Raw genomic sequence first — 26,138 nt, 5'->3', positions numbered from 1 at the left:
CATTCTTGTGATGCTGATGCCTGCTAAAGATTGAGACCCACCGTTCTAGCTCTTCAGATGGCAATTTAAAAAATTGTAGAGTTAAACACGACTCTATTAATCAAAGTAAAACTTAAGTGCATACCCTTCTAGTTCTCAGTTTAAATTATATCCACTGTCAAGTATTTAGTAGATGTCCAGCTTTGAGTTTTCTGTTGGAGTGGATCCTAATAAACCAATTATAAAGTAACAGGTTCTGAATACTTGTAACAATTTATATGAAAATCTCCCTTTTAATACTTGAGTGACCTTTTGTTTTTTATAGGTTCACCCCAATAAAACTTATTTCACAGTAGCAGAAAAAGGAGTTTTCCCAAAGATAATCATTTATGAATATCCTTCAATGAGGCCCTATAGAATTCTTCAAGGTGAGTCTTAGAATCTTTAAATATCTCATGTTTAAGGTGAACAGAATTCTCAAGATGACCTCACATTACTGTAGCAGTCAGGGTCTGCCAGAGAAACAGAACCGGTCTGCGAGAGAAGAGAGATTTATTTGAAGGAATTGGCTTATATAATTGGGGGCTGGCAGATCTGAAGTTTGTAGGGCACACTCACAGCGTGGAAATTCTTGGGCAGGAATTGATTCTATGTCTTCAGGCAGAAGTTCTTCCTTGGGGAAACCCCAGTTCTGCTTCTACATGCTTTCAGCTGATGGGATGAGGCCCACTCGGGTTATTAAGGATGATCCCCTTTTTGGTTCTTAGGATTTTCATCTCTTTGCTGACATTGCTCTTCTGCTCTTAATGTTGGCTACTTTATCCATTAGAGCTCTTAGCATATTAATTATAGTTGTTTTAAATTCCCAATCTGATAATTCCAGGATCTATGCCATGTCTGGTTGTGATGAATGCTTTATCTCTTCAAGTTGTCTTTTTTTTTTTTTTTTGCTTTTTGGTATATGCCTTGACATTTTTTCTGAATAGCGAGACACGATGTGTTGGGTAAAAAGAACTGTGGTAAACAGGCGTTTGGTAACCTGATGGTAGGTTGCGGGGGAAGGAAAGAATTCTTTAGTCCTATGATTAGGTCTCTTTTTTTTGGTGAGCCTATGCCTCTGAACTCTGAACTTCACAAACATTTCTCAGCATTTTCTCCCAGCTTAGGTGGGAGAGGATGGCTAGAGTGGGCTGGGTTGGATATTTCCTTCTGCAGGGCAGTTAGGCTGCTGATAAACCCCAGCTGTTCAGGCTCTGGTTAATTAGTTAATGAGTTTCCCCTGAGGGCAGACCTTATTAAGATCAGAGGACTCTGGGGTATTTCAAAATGGCTCCTTTCTCCCTCCCTCTGTTGGAAGCCTCTGGAGATTTTTAGTTTAGGAATCTAGTCAAGCTCCTGGAGATAAATCTCACAACATTGTTGGGGCTACCTTGTGACTGGTTCCCCTGGAGTTTTTAATTCCCAGACTTGTCCACAATGAGCTTCCTGCAATCAGAGTTCAGGTTTTATTGCCAGGCAGTGGTTCCTCAAGCTGTTTTGGCTGTTTCTGCTTGGAAGTCTCTGCTGTGGTGACTTGAGTATCTCTTATATTTTCCTGTCGGTTTCTCCGTTCTCACGTTCTCAGGGGCAGGGCTTTGCCCCCGTTTCTTCCCTCTCTTACAGATTCAAGAAGAACTGTTGATTTTTTCATCTTTTCAGCTTTTTACTTGTTGTTAGGATGGAATGGTAACTTCTTAGCTCCTCACATGCATAACCAGAAACCGAGAGTCATCATTTTTATTTTGTGAAAAATTCAGTGGCAGATTTTAAATTGACTTCTCTCTGCTGTCTAACATGTTTTTGTTAGACATGCTCTCTAACATGTCTTCCCTGCTTCATAAAATAGAATATATTCTCAATGCATCTTTCTCAGGCAAAATGTGATTAAGACTTCTTCACGCTTACCCTTTCCCTCCATATCATGTAATACATTCTCCAGCCAGAGGTGATGAATGGTTTTGAAATTGTTTCTTTATGGGATTCTTGACATTCTTCCACCAATGCACGTCACGACGGGTGTTCTCTCTTGCCTTTTTATTTTGGAAATAATACAGTTTTGAAAATGAAATGTTATCTGTGTTATTAGACTCCCATTCATCTCCTCATCCTTTCAGATGGAACTGATCTGGCCTATGCGTACGTGGACTTTAACTTCGATGGTACCCTGCTGGCTTCTGTCGGTGGCAGCCCTGATCACACCCTGACCATCTGGAACTGGAAAGAAGAGAAGCCTCTACTGAGGACAAAAGCTTTCTCCCAGGAAGTTTTTAAGGTTACTTTCAATCCTGAAGATGACGAGCAGCTCACTACCTCGGGATCAGGCCACATCAAGTAGGTTGCGCACATGATACAGACGCTGGTCGTTTATCGTTGGGATCTTTTCTAAGAGGTTTGATCAGCTGGAGACAGCTTTTGCTGATGTTAACATTAGGATACTTTTTAAATGCGTTATGTTGAAAACCAACTATACTGCAACTTTTCTAGTTGGTTATGGAGATTTTATTACTGAAAACAGCATAGATAAAAGAAGGGCTTTGAATTTAGCCTGCTGCCTTCTTATAGGCTTCTCTTCCTGAGAGAGTTTGTGTAATGTCTTACTAACATTGGTGTGCTGTGTCCAAGTTCATACTGTGCTTTCAGATCCACTGCTCAGTGTGTTGAAGTGATTCTGTATGATGGACAAGTCATTTTGACGTCTCTGAACTCGGTCTTCACTTGTGAAATGAGAGTTATAACAGAGTTATATTCTTGACACCTGACTCTTAATACTAAATGGTAGCAGAGCCTATTCCTGGTCTTTGATATCTGGGTATTTTCACTGTATCACACACTGTTCTTTGTTCAGGATGGAATGATTTTTTGCCTTTTATTTAACAACCTTCTGGCACTACTCTCAAGCTGCCCATAACTTGCTTCCAGTGTCTCTTTATGAGAAGTAATCTATCCTAAATTCTTTTTATTCCAACTTAAAACTGGTCTTTTTAAAATATAGAATAATTGAACAGGTTTTTGAATCTTGAGAAGTCTCAGCTAGCTCTCTGCTAACTATAGGTTGAAAAATTTTAACTTTCCTATTGCTTACTAAAGTATATATTTTCTATGTACTATATCTTTGGAGACAGAGAGACTTTAAAGGATTTCATGTGTGATGTGTTATAAAAAGAAATGCAGAGGAAATGGAAATATATGATCAAGGACCTACCACAGCCTCTGAGAAGGATGTTGATTGTTGAGGCTCTTGGCTTCATATTATTAACTTGTTAATACTGTCCATTATCTATTTTACATCCAGTTGGTAGGTCAGAATCTTTTTTCAACATAACTTTCTTCATTCTGACTATTCACTTGTTTAGGTTATAAACAAGAAGATATTAGTAACTTAATATTTATTGATTTTATATACTAGACACTCTTCTAAGAGTTTTTTTCCAACAATTTCATAAGGTTGATGCAAATAATATTCTCATTTTACACATAAGAGAATGAAGATACAATGTGATCAAGAAAATTACTCAAAGTTACACAGCAAGTAAATTAGAATTTTTGGAAAATATTTACATCTTCTAAAGCGGTACTATGTAGTAGAACTTTCTTCCAGGGTGGGAGTGTCCTGTGCTGGTCAGTCTAGAGACACTGGCCACATGCAGGTACTGAATTCTTGAAACTGGTTGGTCTGAATAAAACACTAATTTTTAAATTTTATTTAATATTAACTACTTTAAATCTAAATAAAAATAGTCAAACGTATGGCTATTGCATAGGACAACACAACTCTGAAATGTAAGATTGACAAAGGCAGGAAATTTTTTCTTTCTGGACTATTTTGCTTGATGCCGAATTCATGTTGCCTAGAGCTTTGCCTGACAGGTGGTTGATGCTTAAAACAAATGAACTGAATGAATAGATAAATGAACTAATATGTGGCTTTTAAATATGTAAATGGTTGACATTAAAGTTAAAGTAAGATTTCTTTTAAGTACATTTAATCTCTCATTGTTTGCAGGTTCTGGGAAATGGCTCTAACATTCACTGGCCTCAAACTTCAGGGTTCACTGGGTCGATTTGGCAAAACAGCCACTACTGATATAGAAGGTTACATGGAGCTCCCGGATGGGAAGGTGAGTACAGCTGTTATTCTACAATAATGAAATTAATGAAATGAAGTGATGTACATGCATGAAAGCATGCTATACAGTCTAAAAAGCATTGCCAATATTGTCAATAACAGATACTATAATTGTAAATATAATGAGCATTTAATTTTGCCTTTTCAGATTATCAGTTTTAATTCTGTGAAACTAGTCCACATGTACATATCATTTTGTCTTTACAAATATTATATGTACATAGAAAGTATGCCGGCATTTTCATATATTAATGTAGTGACATACTTGTCACTTTTAATTTTAATTATGTCATGGAGTTGCAATGTCTATAGTGTTTCTCTCCCGCCTGTCTTCTTTGCCATGATGCTTCAAGAGGATTTACTGGGTCAAAGGTTTACTGGGTCTTACAGCTTTTGTTTTTATTACCAGATTATTGCAGGGTGTCAGACATGACTGAGTGACTATCACTCACTCACTAACTATTTCTCAGGAAGATTGAGACACTTTATAGTGATATCTGCAACACTGCAATTTTTTTTTAAAAAAAGCTTTTAATTTTGTTTTAGTTAGTCGATTAACATGTTGTGATAGTTTCAGGTGAACAGTGAAGGAACTCAGCCATACATATACATGTATCCACTCTCCCCCAAACTACCCTTCTATCTAGGCTGCCATGTAACATTGAGCAGAATTCCATGTGCTATACAGAATTCCAACAAAGTAGGCTCTTGTTGGTTATCCATTTTAAAAATATCAGTGCAACGTTGCAATTTTAATCTATTATTTTAGTCGTTTCTTCTTATAAAACTTATAGACATGTTGCCTGTAGGATAAATTTTCCATTAATATTGTATTTGGCTTTCTAGTGGGTTGAGTTGTGGGCTTCCCAGATGGTTCTAGTGGTAAAGAACCCACCTGCTAATGCAGGAGACATAAGAGACGTGGGTTATATAGTATTTGTGATCATCTCAAGTATAAGAAAGTGCCAATATACAAATACTACTCTGAGAAACCAAATGGTCTAGTCATTGCCTAGTGGAAAATTATCAACTTGAAATAATGATGTATGGGAGGAAATAAAAAGCCTTGGATGCTGGCTAAATCATTAGTTATATATCTAAACCTATAAGATGATGATAAATCATTCTAGCTTCAAATTCTGCTAAGAATTAGGCTAAGATAAAGATCATTAAAAACTTGGTTTGAGATATATCTTGAAAAGGCTCAGTAGAGTTTGTGTAGATGTAGGGGAGAAAAGAAGTCATTTTAAATGAGAGCCACAAAAGGAAATAGTTAAAGTTAAGAGTAAATATTGGAAAAGGAAATGGCAACCCACTCCAGTATTCATGCCTGGAAAGTCCCATGGACCGAGGAGCTTGGTGGGCTATAGTCCATGGGGTCAAAAAGAGTAGGACACGACTGAGTGACTTCACTATTACATATTTACCGGATTAATTTGGAGCACTCATCTTGGGAAGGAGTGGGAAGTTAGATTGAAAAGTATGGTGGGCTCCTAAGGTACAAGGACTTGCTCAGGCAGAACTATTAAGCAATGGAAGAGCAGAGATACAAGTGGAAAAAGTTATTTATAAGCTTGACCACAAAATGCCAAGCAAGTTAGGAAAATGGAGTCATGGAGATGAGCTCAGAGGAAGATACTGCTTTTATCTAAGAAGAGATGATGAGAGTCTGGACTCTTCTCAGGACAAATGGAAAAGGAAAGCTAGACACGAGTGACATTTCAGAAAGGAGTGAGTTGATAGACTTCAGTGACTTTGGGTGGCTTTAGTTACTGGACAGAAAAAAAGCAAGTCTAAAGAAAAACAAGTGGGCTGAGGCTCAACAGATAGAATAGATAATAGGCAGGCTGGAGAAATAAAAAAAGACTGAGTAAGGTCATAAGTGACTCTCAGTGAGAGGGCCATGGGGCTGCCAAGTCCTCGAGCAGGGAGGAAAGAATTAGATCAGAGTTCCCCAAAGGACATTTCATGCAGTATTCTTTTACACAGAAGCTTTCTGATAATAAGACTTTCCTGGTCAAATTCCTTTGTTCCTAAAACTTTATTAAAGTGATTCCCAGTGAACACTTCTGTATTAAAGCTTCCAAGCGGTTCTAGAGAAAAGAAACTTGTTTGACTTTGTTTATCCTAGCATATGTCTACTGAGGCAGCGTTAGTTGAGCGCCTGGTTTAGAACCCTGACTCCTGGGTAATTTGGGGCAAGGTAATTAATATGCTTCCGTTTTTTTTTTGTTTTTTTTTTTCACTTTGTAAGATGGGGGATAACAATAGGACTTCCACTGGCCCTGTGGTTTCTTTGTGCCAATGAGAAAAACTGTGCCCAACCTGTACAACTGCACATGGTATCCTCAATAAATGTACCTAGTTCATATGGTTTTTAGGATTAAAGAATAACATGTGTTAAGTGCTCAAGCAGTGCTTGGCATGGAGTCAATATTCAATTAGTATTACTTACTATTAATAGTAGTTCAGTTATCTTAAGAGTTGGTGTTTGGTGCTACATATTTTGGGATGTGCTGGATTAAATGCATTAATGTGAGGTGGTTCCAGATCATTGTCCTTGTTTGAAATTGGATATTGTTCTGCTATAATTTGCAGTAATGGCCTCACAATTTATCAAACATCTTATATAACATTTGATTATTATCACTCTCATCTATCAAGAACTTTAAACATATCTCTAAATTTTGACCCAGCAGTTCCACTCCTGGGTTGTGTCCTTAAGAGATATACAAAGAAATCTGCAGATGTGTTTGAAAATTTAACCACCAACATACTGCCCGACATCATTATGTAAAACTACAAATTGTGATAAGTGGTTGTTTCTGGGGTAGTGAATTTTCATTGCTGTGTTTTCGTATTTTAAAAATAGAAAAATTTATTTTCATAACCAGGAAAAATCTTTAAACATTTCTCATTAGCTATTTGAGGCAAATATATATGTTTTTCTGTCTCATGTACATTCTTTCCTTTCCTCACACCTGCCAGGTGCTCTCAGGGTCAGAATGGGGCAACATGCTGCTTTGGGAAGGAGGCCACATCAAAGTGGAGTTGAGTCGAGCTGCAGGCAAGCCTTGTCACCAGGGTCCCATTAACCAGATAATGCTGGACGAGGGCGAAGTCATCACCATTGGGTCAGATGGATGTGTTAGGGTAAGTTTTCTCTAAACTTGAACAGTGGCACCTGCATCAAAGTCTTGTAGATGACCCTATGGGTTTTATCAAATTTTTATTTCTCACAAAGGTCACTTGAAGAAGGGCCAACTCATTTTAAGTAATGCTTCTCTTGTGGTAGATTTATAGTTGCTAATTCATGTCTGACTCTGTCACCCTCTTGGACTGTAGCATGCCAGGCTCCTCTGTCCTCCACTATTGCCTGGAGTTTGCTCAAACTCATGTCCATCGAGAAGGTGATGCTGTCTAACCATCTCATCCTCGCCACCCTCTTCTCCTTTGGCCTTCAATCTTTTTCCAGTATCAGGGTGTTTTCCAATGAGTTGGCTCTTCGTGTCAGGTAGCCAAAGTATTATAGCTTCAGCATCAGTCCTTCCAGTGAAGATTCAGGGTTGATTTTCTTTAGGACTGACTGGTTTGATCTCCTTGCAATCCAAGGGACTCTCAAGAGTCTTCTCCAGCACCACAGTTCGAAAGCATCAATTCTTTGGTGCTCAGCCTTCTTTATGATCCAACTGTCTATGTAACTTCTAGTCAACATTCATTAATATCTTGCCACTGAAATTTTCTGAGGGGACCTTTTGTTATTTTGATTCTGTTGTTGAAATAGTCGCTTCGGAAAATGAATTAGCACAATGTTAACAGCAGACTCCAATGTCCTTCCAAAATGCCTATTATAAATGGGTCACTTTCTAGGGACAACAAGGCCAAACATTTATTTATTTATTTATACTGACTTTACCAATTAAGAATACACAGGTGAGCTGATGGGGTTTGCCAATGGATGCTCCCCTTCTGTCACCCCCTATACTAATGAACGTGCTTGTCCTCACCCGTGGACACCGTCCTGCCCACAGGACTGATCTGGGACACTGCTCCTGCATCTCGGTCTTTCTGGCTGTTGTCACACCTCTTCTCCCATCCCCATGTGTAGTTACCCTGCTGTTGCTGGCCAGCCTGCAGACTTCTGGTTTACTTTGCGGTCCCCTCAGTATGCGTTTCTTCTTGGGCCTTTCATAACAAAATATTCTTAAGGTAGTATTCTCGGGACATTCTTTAGGAAGTGGTATTATCAGGAGTAAGACCATTTTTTTTTTCCAACTATCTGGTTACTCTGACACTTACTGAGCTTACTTATGGCTCAGACAATATATTACAGCCATGTCTTCCACAGTTTGTCCTCTTACCGTTGCCTCTTTGAACCCTGTTAAGTTTAATTTTGTTCTGTTATGCTCATTTCTCTGATAATCTTTTATGTCCTTTATTATGTTACACAATACATTCACTATCCTTCCAAAGCATATGTCACCCCCAAATACATCAAGATACCAAGTGGAGGAAAACTTCGAGAGAAGTTGGATACTTCACAGAGGATTCCTTCATGGCCATCACTAATTTCTAAGCTTGCTTCCCCTTTGCAAAGCCCACTCTCATCTCTTCAGTCTTTTATATTGTAAATCTCTACCTCTCTCCCTTTAGGAAAAACCCACTCCAACTCCCAGGAGTTAGTCTGACCCTAGGATCTGGGACTCTCCTCCACGAGGGTATTCAATGGTACAACACCAGTCCTTCCCAAGTCTGAGTTGCTGAGTCTAGGATGATGTAGCAGGATGTGTCTGCAGAACCATCCAGCCTGGGCTTTGGCATTTCTCGGAGGAAGTCCCTCCGAGTCTCTCTACCACATTAAAAACTGTGCTCCCTCCTTCTTCCCCAGTGTTCTCTTGGTCTCCTATCCTAAGAACAACAGTCGTTACCTGAATAGTATAGTCTAAATCCATGGTAAGGAAGAGAAACATTATCTCATGAAGACATTACCTACATCTTTTTTTTTTCCCCCTGCTTAATGAAGATTGTTCTTGAATCATTCAGCAAGAAGATCTATGTCTCTTTTCTAGGGTCCCACGGGTCTAATATAATACAAGGCTTGTCATAATGTTTCAGTGAATGACCGAACCATTTATTCCTTACAGCCATGTTATATGCAGAAAGACCTAATAGAAACTTTGAAATAAAGTTTACTTTGGGCAAACTAGAATTCTTATTCAGAATGGACTTTTTCTCTCTAATCTCTATAAATAAGAGGAAATTATGATAATTCATTATTTCTCAGAGTAAAATCTCAGAGGTTAGGTTTTGTCTGGTGTTTTAATTATATCTACTCATCATTAATTTTCATGAAATAAGAAATGACTTGAAAAAATTGGGGTCTTCCCTGGCATAGAAAATATATATCCATTCTGACTTAGAAAATACATATTCAGAAACTGCTAACTCATTAAGGTATTTTCTTATTTTTTAAGATATGGGATTTTGAGACTATAGACACTGCTGATGTTATAGATGAGACTGGATTACTAGAGATTGAGCCCATTAATGAACTTCAAGTAGATAAAAATGTCAAACTCTTCTCTATGATAAAAATGAATGAAGTTGGAAATAACTTTTGGTTGGCTCAGGTAAGATACACCGTTTTCTCTTTGCTCTTTAAAGTTATCTGGACATAAAATTAACATAGTATTATAGTTTACTGTCACTGTAAATCCACAGAACTATCAAGACTGCTATTGCTAGTATAATGAAGAGTTCCCTGAATTCTGATATTTAGAAGTGAAGTGAAGGGAAAGTCACTCAGTTGTGTCCAACTCTTTGCAACCCCATGGGCTATACAGTCCATGGAATCCTCCAGGCCAGAATACTGGAGGGGATAGCCTTTCCCTTCTCCAGGGGATCTTCCCAACCGAGGTGTTAAACCCAGGTCTTCCGCATTGCAGGTGGATTCTTTACCAGCTGACCCATAAGTGAAGCCCAACAATACTGGAGTGGGTAGCCTATCCCTTCTCCAGTGGATCTTCCCAAGCCAGGAATCGAACTGGGTTTTCCTGCACTGCAGGTGGATTCTTTACCAACTGAGCTATCAGGGAAGCCTAATATTTAATTGACCTATATTTTATACACAGAAAACCAGTTAGCATTTTTACTATGTTAAACTGACTACAAGGTTTATGAGATTGCTTTATTATGTGGTTGCTATTATTAAATTTCAATCACACTTTAAAATATATGTAAGTATTGGTATTGTTGGTCCTTTAAATCATAAAAAGAAAGTCCTTTAATTTGTTAAATTTCAAAATGGTAAACAATATATTATTGAGTATTTAATTTTTTAGGATTCCAATGGAGCCATATGGAAGCTTGACCTTAGCTTTTCAAACATTGTAAGTTGCCTGTTTTTATCATTTGTTTCAAACTCTCATAGTAAAATAGTCGTTATTCTTCTTTAAAAGATACCTTATGTTTCTCCATATTTGTTGTTCCCATCAAAAACTTGCTCAACATATCCAAAGAATTTATATTGTGTCTGTCTTTCTCTCGTTATGATTTTACATAAAAAATATGAAAAAGATTCTATCTCATTAAAAAATTTACAGGAAAAGTGGCAATGACAATGGCTAATGTTTTATGGTGCTTTATAGTTTTCATAAACATTTGACATTTTAACGTATATTATCTCAAACAATCCTCTCAACTGCTCAGTTTTGTAGGGAGGCAGTTGCCATCATCTCATTTTACTGATGAAGAAATAGAAACCGGCATTTGAAGTTACTTGTACCAAATCACACAGCTATCAAGTGTAAAGCCAGTATTCTCTTTCTCCTAATTCTGAACTTCAGTGTTCTTGCTGTCTTATAATGCCTTTTCTTATTTCTATTCAGATGAAGTCATACATGATACAGAGTTCTATTTGCATTTCTTTAAACTTGGCTTTAATTCTATGTTAACCTGACTTTAGGCTCTAATAGAATCTCTCTGTTATCAGACCCAAGATCCAGAATGCCTGTTCTCCTTCCATTCTGGAGCCATTGAAGCTCTGGCCGTCTCTCCTGTCACTTATCTCATGGCCACTACCGGCTTGGACTGTAAGTAAGAACTCATATCCGGCCTTTTGTGTTTTATTTTCAGTACATTTTAAAATGTGTTTGATTAAGGCATTTGAGAATTTTTCCAAAAGGGAAGCCTCCTGATACTAATGAGGTAAGTTTTTGCAGAGGGGAAGGGCTCAGAATATAGCAGCCTTGGTTATTGTGAGACAGAAAAGATATATCAATAAATTACTCATGAAAATACCATTCATCTTGGTATTCTCCACAGTAGTGCTTTTCCTTCTCTTTCCATGTCCTTCCTTTCTTCTTGATTTACAGTAAATCTATGTGGACTGTGAAAGGGGAAGCTGACTCACTAGTCAATCAGCAGTTGTTTTCTTCAGTACAGTTGTCTCATTATCTGTGGTGGTGGTGGGGTTGGTTCCAGGATTCCACTGATACCAAAATCCATAGATGTTCAAGTCCCTTTTATAAAATGGCATAGCATGTATTCATGTTTATAAATTACCTGATTGAGGGTATACATGTAAAATTTTAACTAATGTAAAGAAAGACTACGTCAGTTGATTTTTCTATGTCATTTCTTGTTATAGTGCTTAGATATAAATGAACCATGGTAATTAGAGCTGTTACATATATATATATACTACATATATAACTTGTTTCTTTAAAACTGTCTTTCTATAGGCTCTATTAGATTCTATGACTTTGCTGGCAAAATTCCTTTGCTTCAGATGAAATTCAAGCAAGGAGGTACTGCCCTTGCTTGGGTACCACGGCTGGTAAGCTTATTATAATGAATTTTACTAAAAATCTATTTGTAAATATGATATATCAGTGCTATTTCTTAGAAATATAGATATTTTCTGAATCTGGATTTTAGAGCAGAATAAAAATTCGAACTTATTTGTCCGTTCAGAATATGATAGAAATCATATCATGACTTTGTTATTGTGTTTTTAATGAAAAGTCTATTCTTATGCCACTTAAAGTTTAGAAATAGTTTTGTGTTAAAAAGTAATTACCTGATAGAACTTTGTGTATCTATCTTCTGTTTAACTCTGGTTCATTCTATGTACTTCTAGAATGTCTACAATGTGCTGGGCCTATTTCTAGATTCTGGGAATATAGCAGTGAACAAAAAGACAAAAATACTTGCCGGCATGAACCTTTACCCCGATAGGAGAATGTTACACCCCCATGGGAGATGGTGGGAAGGACAGACAATGAACAAAATAAGTAAATTTATGTGATATGTTAAATAATGGGAAAAAATTCGAGCTTTGTTCTAGTTGTCTGTGGCTGTGTAGTAAACCACTCCAAATGTAGTGGCATAAAAAAAGCAATCATTTTTTTGCTTACTCCGCTTTGGGAATTCAGACAGGTGACACCAGGGATGGTTTATCTCTTCTTCACAGTATCCTGGCTTCAGTTGGGGAGATTTGAATGGCTGGGGCCGGGAGTCATCTAAAGGCTTCTTTGTCCCAAGTCTGGCACCTGGGTTGAAGGCTGGGTTAAGCTGTGATGCTAATAGGAGTGCTTACCTGAAGCCCATGCCACACAGAGAGGTCATTATCACAGCATGGTGGCCTCAGGGCAGTCAAACTTCTTCATGGTGGCTCAGGGCTCCAAGATCTTATGTTCCGACAAAGAAGGCAGAAGCTGCTATCATTTTATGACCTGGCCTTAGGAGTCACATATGATCACATGTACTATACGCAGTTAGGGGGTGAAACAGCCATAAGCACCACACAGATTCACAGAGAGAGGAAGTTCAACTATCTTTCTACGGGAGGTAGGTCGATGAATTTGCAGCCATGTTTTTATAAAACATCATGGGAATATTTGGGGAATGGTTAATCCTTAATCCTTTGAGTGAAATCAAAGAGAAAATGTTCCAGGCCCAAAGTAGATGTAGAGGTGGCTGGAATGGAGGGGACTTTCATGATGGGATCAAGATCAGAAGGAGAACTCAGGGCAGGAAATAGAAGCAGAACAATGATGAGGCTAGGTTAAGTAGGAACCATGGAGTATTGTGGAAAAAGGAAGAGAGTTCCAGAAAAACATCTATTTCTGCTTTATTGACTATGCCAAAGCCTTTGACTATGTGGACCACAATAAACTGTGGAAAATTCTTCAAGAGATGGGAATACCAGACCACTTGACCTGCCTCTTGAGAAATCTGTATGCAGGTCAGGAAGCAACAGTTAGAACTGGACATGGAACAACAGACTGGTTCCAAATAGGAAAAGGAGTACATCAAGGCTGTATATTGTCACCCTGCTTATTTAACTTATATGCAGAGTACATCACGAGAAACGCTGGGGTGGAAGAAGTACAAGCTGGAATCAAGACTGCCAGGAGAAATATCAATAACCTCAGATATGCAGATGACACCACCCTTATGGCAGAAAGTGAAGAGGAACTAAAAAGCCTTTTGATGGAAGTGAAAGAAGAGAGTGAAAAAGTTGGCTTGAAGCTCAACATTCAGAAAACAAAGATCATGGCATCTGGTTCCATCACTTCATGGGAAATAGATGGGGAAACAGTGGAAACAGTGTCAGACTTTATTTTTCTGGGCTCCAAAATCACTGCAGATGGTGATTGCAGCCATGAAATTAAAAGACACTTACTCCTTGGAAGGAAAGTTATGACCAACCTAGATAGCATATTCAAAAGCAGAGATACTACTTTGCCAACAAAGTAGTCAAGGCTATGGTTTTTCCAGTGGTCATGTATGGATGTGAAAGTTGGACTGTGAAGAAAGCGGAGTGCTGAAGAATTGAAGCTTTTGAACTGTGGTGTTGGACAAAACTCTTGAGAGTCCCTTGGACTGCAAGGAGATCCAACCAGTCCATTCTAAAGGAGATCAGTCCTGGGTGTTCATTGGAAGGACTGATGCTAAAGCTGAAACTCCACCTCATGCGATGAGTTGACTCATTGGAAAAGACTCCGATGCTGGGAGGGATTGGGGGCAGGAGGAGAAGGGGACGACAGAGGATGAGATGGCTGGATGGCATCACTGACTCGATGGACATGAGTTTGAGTGAACTCCGAGAGCTGGTGATGGACAGGGAGGCCTCGCGTGCTGCAGTTCATGGGGTCGCAAAGAGTCGGACACGACTGAGTGACTGAACTGAACTGATGGAGTATTTAGATTACCAAACCTGGATCATTCTTTATCTAATCTATTTACACTCTTATCTGAAGTCTTTAAAATACAGCTTACCAAATTGAATCATTTTTTTCAGAGGTTTGTGGAATGTTCATAGAGCATTTAATTTTTAGCCTTAAATCCAAGTAATGATTTATAGATATTATGCTAGAATTTCCCCTTCTCCATACCCTGTTACCTTTCTGGAAAGCTGCATATCATTCTTCACGATTTAAGTATTAAGTGAAGTCACTCACTTAATACTGAACTGAACTGAAGTCGCTCAGTCGTGTCCGACTGTTTGCGACCCCATGGACTTTAGCCTACTGGGCTCTTCCGTCCATGGGATTTTCCAGGCAAGAATACTGGAGTGGGTTGCCATTTCCTTCTCCAGGGGAACTTCCTGACCCAGGGATTGAACCCGGGTCTCCCGCATTGTAGGCAGACGCTTTACCGTCTGAGCCACAAGGGAAGCCCAGGTCAAATATCATCACCTCTTCCCAGCCCTCCACGAACCCATCTTGAAGGGTACTCCTTCCTTCATGATCTAGGACTGTGTATATACCTCTTTTGTAGCACTTAATCACAGTGTACTAAGATGACTTGCTTCATTGTCTGTCTTTCTCACCAGGCTGTGTTCTTCATGGCAATACCATATCTTATTCTTCTTTGTGTTAATACTTCCAGTGCCTCTATACTTACTGGTACGTATAGGCACTTAGTAGATTTGAATAAGCAACATTCAATCGGAATTGAATGCAGTTCTTATTCCCAAGACTTTCATAATTGCCTGGCCTTAAGGGATGATCTCTCCATTCTAAAGAATACCAGGGCTCTTGCCCTTCTCCTAAATGCCTTCCAAGACGGCAGATTTAGTACATACAGACACTGCTAGATTTATATCTCCAGCCAAGACTTTTCTTCTAAGCTGCAGACTATTTGTCGTCTTCATTTTGACATCTCCAGGGGACCTCAAACTCAACATGTCCAAGATTAAGTTCATGATCTTCTACTGGTCCCCAGTCCCACTCCCCCCATTTCAAAATAATAAATGCAACAACAGCCCACACACTCACATACCTGGCTCTCTTCCAGGATCTCCTGTTTCAGTAAATATGTCATTCTTGACACCTCCCTCTGCCTCATTCCCCATATCTAGTCACCACCAAATAGGACCATTATACCCATCTCTAAAATGTGTCCAGGTCTCTCAGCTCCACTATACCACCTCAGACCACATGACATTAATCAGTCTCCAGGAATAAAACAGCCATCATTTTAAAAGTCTCCCTACACAAAAATAAACTCAAAATTAATTAAAGATCTAAATGTAAGACCAGAAACTCCTAGAGGAAAACATAGGCAAACACTCTCTGACATAAATCACAGCAGGATCCTCTATGACCCACCTCCCAGAGCAATGGAAATAAAAGCAAAAATAAACAAATGGAACCTAATTAAACTTAAAAGCTTTTGCACAACGAAGGAAACTATAAGCAGGGTGAAAAGACAGCTTTTAGAATGGAAGAAAAATAATAGCAAATGAAGCAACTGACAAACAATTCATCTCCAAAATATACAAGCAGCTCAATACCAGAAAAATAAATGATCCAATCAAAAAATGGGCCAGAGAACTAAACAGACAATTCTCCAAAGAAGACATACAGATGGCTAACAAACACATGAAAAGATGCTCAACATCACTCATTATCAGAGAAATGCAAATCAAAACCACAGTGAGGCTCTATCTCACACTGGTCAGAATGGCTGCTATCAAAAAGTCTACAAACAATAAATGCTGGAGAGGGTGTGGAGAAAAGGGAACCCTCTTACACTATTAGTGGGAATACAAACTAGTACAGCCACTATGGAGAACAGTGTGGAAATTCCTTAAACTGGAAATAGAACTGCCATATGACCCAGCAATCCCACTGCTGGGCATACACACTGAGGAAACCAGAAATGAAAGAGACACGTGCACCCCAATGTCCATCACAGCACTGTTTACAATAGCCAGGACATGGAAGCAACCTAGATGTCCATCGGCAGATGAATGGGTAAGAAAGCTGTGGTACATTTATACAATAGAATATTACTCAGCCATTAAAAAGAATACATTTGAATCAGTTCTAATGAGGTGGATGAAACTGGAGCCTATTATACAGAGTGAAGTAAGTCAGAAAGAAAAACACCAAATACAGTGTATTAATGCATATATATGGAATTTAGAAAGATGGTAATGACAACCCTATGTGCAAGACAGCAAGAGACACAGATATAAAGAACAGAATTTTGGATTCTGTGTGAGAAGGTGAGGGTGGGATGATTTGAGAAAATAGCACTAAAACATGTATATTATCATATGTGAAATAGATCACCAGTCCAAGTTCGATGCATGAGACAGGGCACTCAAAGCTGGTGCACCAGGACAACCCTGACAGATGGAGGTAGGAGGGGGGTTCAGGATGGGGGATACATGTATACCCATGGCTGATTCATGTCAATGTATGGCAAAAATTGCCAAAATATTGTAATTAGCTTCCAATTAAAATTAATTAAAAAAATAGTCTTCCTAAAGTTTCCCGTGCATCCTGTCTCGGCCACCTCAGATCCATTCTCTGCATTATACCCAGGATGACTTTCCTGAAATAGTAGATATGATCATGTCACCTCCCCACTCTACATCCCCAAACTAAAAACTATTTGACTCCTTAGCTCTCTGGGATGAAAGCTATCCTTAATGTGACATATAAGCCATTTTGTGACCTAATGCTTGTGGAAGCACTGTTCCCTCACTCAGTCTATTCTAGTCAAACTGACTCTTTCCTCTTACATTATTTCCTGCCACATGACCTGTGCACAAGCAATATCCTCTCCCAGAGGTATTTTTATGCTTCATTAACTCCTGGGCATCCCTCTGTTCTCAGCTTCACTGTATCTTCCTTAAGGAAGCTCTGAGTCTAGGTTAGCTTTCTTTGCTATACATTCTCACAGACTGTTTCTTTCCTTTAACACTTATTTAAGTTTATAATTCCACATTCCTTTGTGTGGTTGATTAATGAAGCTCCAATACTGTGGCCACCTGATATGAAGAGCTGACTCATTGGAAAAGACCCTGACGCTGGGGAAGATTGAAGGCAAAAGGAGAAGGGGATGGCAGAGGATGAAATGGTTAGATAATATCACCAATTCAATGGACATGGATTTGAGCAAACTTCAGGAGATAGTGGAGGACAGAGGAGCCTGGTGTGCTGCAATCCATGGGGTCACAAAGAGTAGGACATGACTTAGTGACTGAACAACAACAATATGTTCTCCCACTCAACCATTAATTTGTGAAAATGGGTTGAGACTGTCTATGCTTACTCTTGGGTTGCTGCTGACGGGTCTCTGGCACATAGTAGATAGATTGTCCTTGTTTACCTGTCTCATGGTCGGCAGTGATAATGGACTGTCCTGGAGGAGATGGAGTTTACCATAGAGAAGTATAAGGAATTATCAATGGGCCCTTATTTTCGTTCATTATTTAGTTAAATTACTGAAGTCTAAATAAAATACAGAAAATTCTCCAGGCAAGAGTACTGAAGTGGGTTGCCATTTCCTTCTCCAGGGGATCTGCCTGACCCAGGGATCAAACCCTGGTCTCTTGCATTGCAGGCAGATTCTTTACCAACTGAGCTACTAGGGAAGCCTAATTATTTAGTTAAATTACTTAAGTCTAAATAAAATACAGAAATATCTGTAATTTGCTCAGTCATGTCTGACTCTTTGTGATCCTATGGACTATAGCTCGCCAGGCTCCTCTGTTCATGGCATTTTCCAGGCAAGAATACTGGAGTGGTTTTGCCATTTCCTTCTCCAGGCGATCTTCCTGACCCAGGGATTGAACCAGGGTCTCCTTCATTGCAGGCAGATTCTTTACCATCTGAACTACCAGGAAAGCCCATAATGCAGTGTAGCTCTCTTAATTAACTAATTTTGGAAACCTTGCATTTCTTTTTTGTCCAAGATAAGCTATGGTGGAGCACAGATTACTGCAGGATTTGAAGATGGCGTTGTTCGAATTCTTGAACTTTATGATCCAAAAGGGCTCACGGTTTTTGTGGGACGGAAGAAAGTTTCGGAGGCAGATATTCGTTTGAAACAGGTTTTCAAACCTCATACTGCTGCTATCACTGCTTTAGCTTATGATCGTGATGGAGAAGTTCTGGCCACAGGGGTAAGGAGTAGATTTCCTTTTGTTTCCTATTGAATTTTTGTGGTTAACCTTGCCTTATTAGTCATCCTACTTAATGATGCCTTCTTTCCTTATATTTCTTTCCAAGAACGTATATCTATTTCTGGTTTTCTTTGTATTCACATTCTTTCAGTATAGTCTGTGCCTCACTATAAAATATTAAAAATATTCTTACAAATTGAGTTGTAATGCTTATTTTAAATGAATAGAAATTCTCAACTGGGAATAATGCAGCATGTTTTATGTATGGTCAATGTATGGTCAGTGTTTTAAATGAAGAGAATAACCATGTAAATTCATTATGCATAAATAGGTGAGCATATGCATTGTGGAATTTTTTGTGAATTAATTTATACACAGGTATGGTGATCATTTTATTTTTATTTATTTTTTTCTTTTTTTTTTCATTTTATTTTTAAAAACACAAGAAAACATGTGACAGGTTTGTCAAACATTCTCACATGGAAAATGAAGCAAATATTTGAAATAAGAATGTTCCCAGAATAATCTAGGATATATGATCATTATAGATATAAGTATGCAGTGGGTATAATATAGCTGTTAAATATTTCTTTGTACTCTCTGGAATAGATTTCCATAATAATATATATTTGGATCTCTCTCTTTTTCTTAGAGTAAAGATAAAACTGTCTTCTTTTTCGAAGTGGAAAGGGACTATAAGCCTATTGGTTATATTACTACTCCTGGACCTGTTTGCCAGCTAACATGGTCTTCAAGCTCTCATGTAAGTAGTTATTGTCTTCATGTTTAAATCTCAATTACTACATAGTGAAGTGATCTGGTAGAAAATAGTGGGTAGAATTACTAGCTCCGCTCTTGGGTCCTGCAGCAAGGGGCCAAGGAAGCTGTTCAGCTTGACTAGTGAAACATCACTCGGGAGCTCCAAGCCACCACCCTCCATACTCCCACTACCTCCTCTCTCTTCTGTAATCTAATCAGTCTGTTATATCAGACTTTGCTTCAACAACAGAGACTTTATCATGAAACACAACACGTCAGAATGTGTTGACTTGGATCTGGCAGTCCTTCTGACATTAAGTTCATTTCTAAGGTCTGAATGTATTTGTCCTCATCTTTATCGCTTTCCTGCTCCTCTGTCTGAATTTCACCTCCATTTTCTTTTCTAACTTCCATTGCCTGTTTCCTAATGACAATGGTGATTCAGTATTAATTACTAATCTTATTAAATGCCTCTAATGTCCCTAATTTTGAGCATAGGATAATTCAATCACCTGAATATTGATTGTCTAAGCCAGGTACTGTACTAGGGTCCTAGCATAATAATAATACCAATTAACTATATAGAAGTGCTATCAGAATTTTGGGGATAACATCTGTAACCTATTTTAAATAGTTATATTGTTCTGTGATAGAATTATTTAAGGTTTCACAAGGGAGTGGGTGACTAAAATATCAGTATCAGTGGTTTAGATAGTATGTACTATGAATATGGGGCTTTTCTGGTGGCTTAATAGTAAAGAATCTGCCTTCAATTCAGGAGCCCCAGGGAGACACAGGTTCAATTCCTCAGTCAGAAAGAGCCCCTGGAGAAGGGCATGGCAACCCACTCCAGTGTTCTTGCTTGGAGAATCCCATGGATAGAGGAGCCTGGCAGGCTACAGACCATGGGGTTGCAGAGTCGGACACGACTGGAGCGACTTAACAGGCACGTACGCACTATGAATATAGAGCAGGGGAATATCAAGAAAGGGGGAAGTTAACATGTTATGTTACATTATTCTATATTAATCTTAAGGAATTGGCAGAATGTGAGTCAGAGAGGAGGTGAGTGCAAGTGGTGTAGGTGAAGAGAATGAGAGCTGCAGAAGATGCTCTGTTAAAGCATGAGCCGTTATATCACAACATATTTGTTCATCCGTCAGTCATTTCTCTCGACATCAAAGTTACAAAAAAAAGCAGCCCAACATTTTTCAGGAGTCAGGAACGATGGGTGGGAAAGGAGTGGGTTTGACTCTATAAAGGGACAGCTTGAAGGAGATCTTTTTGGTGGTGGAGTAGTTTGTATTTTGCTTGCTATGGATGATTACTTGAATCTGCACATGTGATAAAATGACATGGAACTATACACACTGCTGCTGCTGCTGCTAAGTCACTTCAGTCATGTCCAACTCTGTGTGACCCCATGGACTGCAGCCTACCAGGCTCCTCCACCCATGGGATTTTCCAGGCAAGAGTACTGGAGTGGGGTGCCATTACCTTCTCCATAAGACTGTTAAGTTACTCCTATATCTGGCTTAAATGTCATGATTCTTTCTATCAATAAAGTTTAGTAACACTCTTCCAATGACTTGAGCTCCTTTCTCTTTTTTTCATACATTTCTGGCAAAAACCCATCCCTGACTGTCCCCAGTTGATCTATATTTGCCTACAGTGATTATCAAGGGCAGTTAGAGATAGTCATGCAACAGGAAAGATTAGCTTCTTCATGATTTAGTGACTCAAATGGCCTCAACACAATTCATAGTAGGGCTTAGTGATTCTATGATGTTGTTCTTATCAACTCTCTTTCACCCACAATCATCATTTAAAAACTCCTCCTCTCCTCAAAGCTTCAAGCCTCCAACTTGCTCACTCACTCTCATTCTCAGCATCACTTACTTCACAGAACAAGTAGGAGACCTCTGCCAGGAACTCGTTCACCTTCCCACTACCAAATGTAAAATCCTATTACTTCTGCAGGTACCTGTTTCTCCCCCCTCTATTTTTTTTCTTACAGTAGAGGAGCTATATGTCTTCCTGCTTGAGGCCAATTCTCCCTTGTGACCTTGGGAATCTGCTCCCACTGTTTTCAACATTTCACACTGTTTTCTCTTTTCTGTCATATAAAATTAACCCCACCTGTTTAATGAATTACTTCCATTAATACTGAAATATATTCAAGCCCTCTTACTTATTGAGAAAAAATTCCTAGTCCTCGTGTTCTCGTCTAGTCACTGCCCCATCTTTCTCCTTCCATTTTTCTCCTGGGGGTTGGTTATTCCCATGAACTGCATTTCCTTACATCCTACTTCTTCCTTCACATGCTCTCACAAGTTTGTTGTCTCATAATCCCACCAGGTTAACACTTCCAGAGATACCAGTGTATCCATTTAACAATTTTAGTTCTTATCTTTCTTGCTCTCTTAGCCTCAGTTGACCTTGTTGATCTTCATTTCCTCTTTGAAATACCATCTCCCTTTGACTTTTTGGGACATTATGCTCTCCTAGTTTCTTCTCCCATGTCTTGTCATTCTCAGCCTTCTTCGTTCAGGCATTAAGTGTTGCTTCCCGAGGCTCTGTCCCAATCTGTCTTCTCACTTCTGTTCTCTTGACCTTAGTGATACCACCAAGGCCATGGCTTTCTTAAAAGCCCGTATGTGCCACAGGATATTTGCACATGGTGTATTCTTTACATAGCATATTCCCTCAAGCCCTCCCCCAAGTCATTATGGAAGTAATCTACTCATCCTTCACATCGAGACTTAGGTACCACCTTCTCAGGAAACCTTTTACAACCTCCTTGTGGTACCTCTATAACACTAGTTGCAGTTCTTTTTTTTTTTTTTTTGCAGTTCTAATTTACATTTGTTTATATGATTTGTTAAGTGACAAGCTTTCCCATTGGAGGTAAGCTCCATAATGGCAGAGACAGTTCCTATTTTTATTATAATTTTACCTCTAGCACTTTATAAAATTCTGAGTACATAGTAGGTACGTAATAAAGAAGTATAGAATAAAATAACTGAATGAATAAACATTTTGAATAATGCACCTATGGAGTATCAAGATGGGAATTTCCCACATGTGGTTTAAATACATGATTTGGAAACTCAGAAGAGAGGTCTGGACTAGAGAGATGAATTCAGAGTCTAATTGCTTGTGAGTGGTAATGAAGCCATGATGGCTACAAGATTTCTCAGGGAATGTTTATGGAGAAGCAGAAAAAGAGGGGAGAGAACAAGAATCTTGGGACATTCACATTAAATGCATTCAAGCAGAGGATGATTCATCAAAGGAGGCAGAGGTTGTATATGCTGTCCACATACTGCAGGTTTTCCTTGGAAGTCCTAATTTTAATATTCTGCCCTTTCAGCTGACATATTTTACAACCCAATTTTTGGCTCAGAAAAGAGGTCATCTATAAAACAAATATAAATCTAATTTTAACACTTGGTTTATTAATTAATAATGATATAACTGTATTAATGTGTATAGTGGTTGATAAGATTGACTTAGTTCCTCACTGTGGTTATTGCTGGTAATAGTATCTTTTTTAAATGGCTAGTATACATAGCAATTATAGTTTTTATAATTTTAAAATTATAGTTTAAAATATTTTTGAACTATGTTTCTAAAAGCTTGCCTAAATGTAAATGATACGTTTAATCTTTTTTTTTAGCCTGAAAGTACTTTACTGATTATTTGTGAGAATGGCTATGTTCTTGAAGCTCCGTTTCCAGCTATAAAGGAGGAAGAGGAGGACCATGATGTAGTTTCCTATGAAATCAAAGACATGTGTTTAAAATATTTCCATTTCACAAGTGTCAAATCTAAGATTCTGGTATGAAATATCCTTGAAGCATTGTCTTCTAATTATTTTCTTTCTTATGATATAAAACAGCCTGTGTTAAGTGCTAGGAAAATATGAAGAAGAAGATACAAACTTTTACTTTAAGGAGCTTATCTTGTAGAAAGCAGCTAACTGTATTAGAAGGAGGTAATGAATAGATACTAAAATCACAGTGCAAAGAAAAGAATTTTAGGGGCATGCAGAGGAAAGAATATATGGTTGTGATGGCGAGATGAGAGGAGATCAAGATGACTTCATTGAGCAGACATTTAGTATTTAATGAAAGGGAAGGATTTTGAGAGGTTAAAAATGGGAAAGCAATAAAAGCTGGGAGAACATCCTGAGGGAAGGCAGAATTGCAGGAGTTTTGTTGTTTTCAAGAAATGAAGACTGGGCCACGAAACAAAGGGATGCAATTTGTGGAGGAGTTTGACAGGAGTCTGTGACCACCACAGAGGACCGTTTAAATTTTAGCCAAGATGTTTTATTTCTCAGGCCACTGGAATAAATTATGACAGGTTTTTTTTTAATTTAATTTTTAATTGCAGGATAATTACAATATTGTGATGGTTTCTCCCATACATCAGCTATAGGTATACATATGCCCCTCCCTCTAGTACCTCCCTCCCACCTCTCTCCCCACCCCACCTCTCTAGGTTGTCACAGAGCATGGGCACTGGCTATCTATTTTACATAAAGGACCGACCAAGGGATACCAAGGGAACATTTCACACAAAGATGGGCTCGATAAAGGACAGAAATGGTATGGACCTGACAAGCAGAAGATATTAAGAAGAGGTGGCAAGAATATACAGAAGAACTGTACAAAAAAATCTTCATGACCAAGATAATCACGACGGTGTGATCACTCACCTAGAGCCAGACATCCTGGGATGTGAAGTCAAGTGGGCCTTAGAAAGCATCACTATGAACAAAGCTAGAGAAGGTAATGGAATTCCAGTTGAGCTATTTCAAATCCTAAAAGATGATGCTATCAAAGAGCTGCACTCAATATGTCAGCAAATTTGGAAAAGTCAGCAGTGGCCACAGACTGGAAAAGGTCAGTTTTCATTCCAATCACAAAGAAAGGCAGTGTCAAAGAATGCTCAAACTACTGCACAATTGCACTCATCTCACACACTGGTAAAGTAATGCTCAAAATTCTCCCAGCCAGGCTTCAGCAATACTTGAACCGTGAACTTCCAGATGTTCAAGCTGGTTTTAGAAAAGGCAGAGGAGCCAGAGATCAAATTGCCAATATCCGCTGGATCACTGAAAAAGCAAGAGAGTTCCAGAAAAACATCTGTTTCTGCTTTATTGACTATGCCAAAGTCTTTAACTGTGTATCACAATAAACTGTGGAAAATTCTGAAAGAGATGGGAATACCAGACCACCTGACCTGCCACTTGAGAAATCTGTATGCAGGTCAGGAAGCAACAGTTAGAACTGGATGTGGAACAACAGACTGGTTCCAAATAGGAAAAGGAGTACGTCAAGGCTGTATGCTGTCACCCTGCTTATTTAACTTATATGCAGAGAACATCATGAGAAACGCTGGGCTGGAGGAAGCACAAGCTGGAATCAAGATTGCTGGGAGAAATATCAATAACCTCAGATATTCAGATGACACCACCCTTATGGCAGAAAGTGAAGAAGAACTAAAGAGCCTCTTGGTGAAAGTGAAAGAGGAGAATGAAAAAGTTGGCTTAAAGCTCAACATTCAGAAAACTAAGATCGTGGCATCTGGTCCCATCACTTCATGGCAAATAGATGGGAAACAGTGGAAACAGTGTCAGACTTTATTTTTCTGGGCTCCAAAATCACTGCAGATAGTGACTTGCAGCCATGAAATTAAAAGATGCTTACTCCTTGGAAGGAAAGTTATGACCAACCTAGATGGCATATTAAAAAGCAGAGACATTACTTTGCCAACAAAGGTCAATCTAATCAAGGGTATGGTTTTTCCAGTGGCCATGTATGGATGTGACAGTTGGACTATAAGGAAAGCGGAACGCAGAGGAATTGATGCTTTTGAACTGTGGTGTTGGAGAAGACTCTTGAGAGTCCCTTGGACTGCAAGGAGATCCAACCAGTCCATCCTAAAGGAGATCAGTCCTGGGTGTTCATTGGAAGGTCTGATGTTGAAGCTGAAACTCCAATACTTTGGCCACCTGATGTGAAGAGCTGACTCATTTGAAAAGACCCTGATGCTGGGAAAGATTGAAGGCAGGAGAAGAAGGGGACAACAGAGGATGAGATGGTTGGATGGCATCACCGACTCAATGGACATGAGTTTGGGTAGGCTCTGGGAGCTAGTGTTGGACAGGGAGACATGCTGCAGCTCATGGTGTTGCAAAGACTCAGACACGACTGAGCGACTGAACTGAACTGAAAGGACAGACTTTTGAACACAGTGGGGAAAGGAGAGGGTGGGATGATTCGAGAGAGTAGCATTTAAACATATATATTGTCAGTTTTTGAGGAGAGGATTGATATGATGGGTCATATAAATTTGGAAGTTAATTCAACAGGGTAAACAATAAAAAGGTGAAAGATGGGAGGTCAGGATGCTAGTGTTAGGGGGCTTTTGCAATAGCCAGTTGATAGAGGCTAAGGATATAAATCACTTTACCACCAAAGATAAGTCACCTTCTTTCATGGACTATTTCAATCCACAGAATTCATGGGTTGACAATGATAAGCTCTGAGAAAAATTTTACTTAGCTTCTCTATTAGGAAAAAAAGGCAAAATAATTTCCATAAAACCAGGATCAAATTCATATTGATGTATGAGGAAATCAAACCGATATTGTAAACCAATTATCAATCAATCAAAATAAATATTATAAAGAAAACAAAAAACCAGGATCAGTGGGAGTTATGAAGAAAGTCATTCCAATGATTTAAAAAATTTAATGGTAAAGATATATTCCCAAATTGATAATAATTAAAAAGA

The 26,138-nt window shown here is 38.8% G+C and overlaps 1 protein-coding gene across 3 annotated transcripts in view; it reads left to right on the top strand.

The window, feature by feature from the left end:
• Positions 1-26,138, top strand: part of CFAP44 (cilia and flagella associated protein 44) — a 116,601-nt gene that overhangs the window by 17,044 nt on the left and 73,419 nt on the right. For all 3 annotated transcript variants that reach the window (XM_061427069.1, XM_061427064.1, XM_061427072.1), the window contains exons 6-16: positions 305-407; positions 2,133-2,349; positions 4,022-4,136; positions 7,133-7,297; positions 9,619-9,774; positions 10,486-10,533; positions 11,136-11,235; positions 11,887-11,981; positions 18,363-18,572; positions 19,225-19,335; positions 23,011-23,172. In XM_061427069.1, coding sequence (XP_061283053.1) covers positions 305-407; positions 2,133-2,349; positions 4,022-4,136; positions 7,133-7,297; positions 9,619-9,774; positions 10,486-10,533; positions 11,136-11,235; positions 11,887-11,981; positions 18,363-18,572; positions 19,225-19,335; positions 23,011-23,172 — 1,482 coding nt within the window. The remainder of the gene's footprint in view (positions 1-304; positions 408-2,132; positions 2,350-4,021; positions 4,137-7,132; positions 7,298-9,618; positions 9,775-10,485; positions 10,534-11,135; positions 11,236-11,886; positions 11,982-18,362; positions 18,573-19,224; positions 19,336-23,010; positions 23,173-26,138) is intronic.

The sequence above is a fragment of the Bos javanicus genome, chromosome 1 (genome assembly GCF_032452875.1).
Source record: "Bos javanicus breed banteng chromosome 1, ARS-OSU_banteng_1.0, whole genome shotgun sequence".
Classification (NCBI taxonomy): domain Eukaryota; kingdom Metazoa; phylum Chordata; class Mammalia; order Artiodactyla; family Bovidae; genus Bos; species Bos javanicus.
This window is presented reverse-complemented; position numbering and strand designations above follow the sequence as displayed.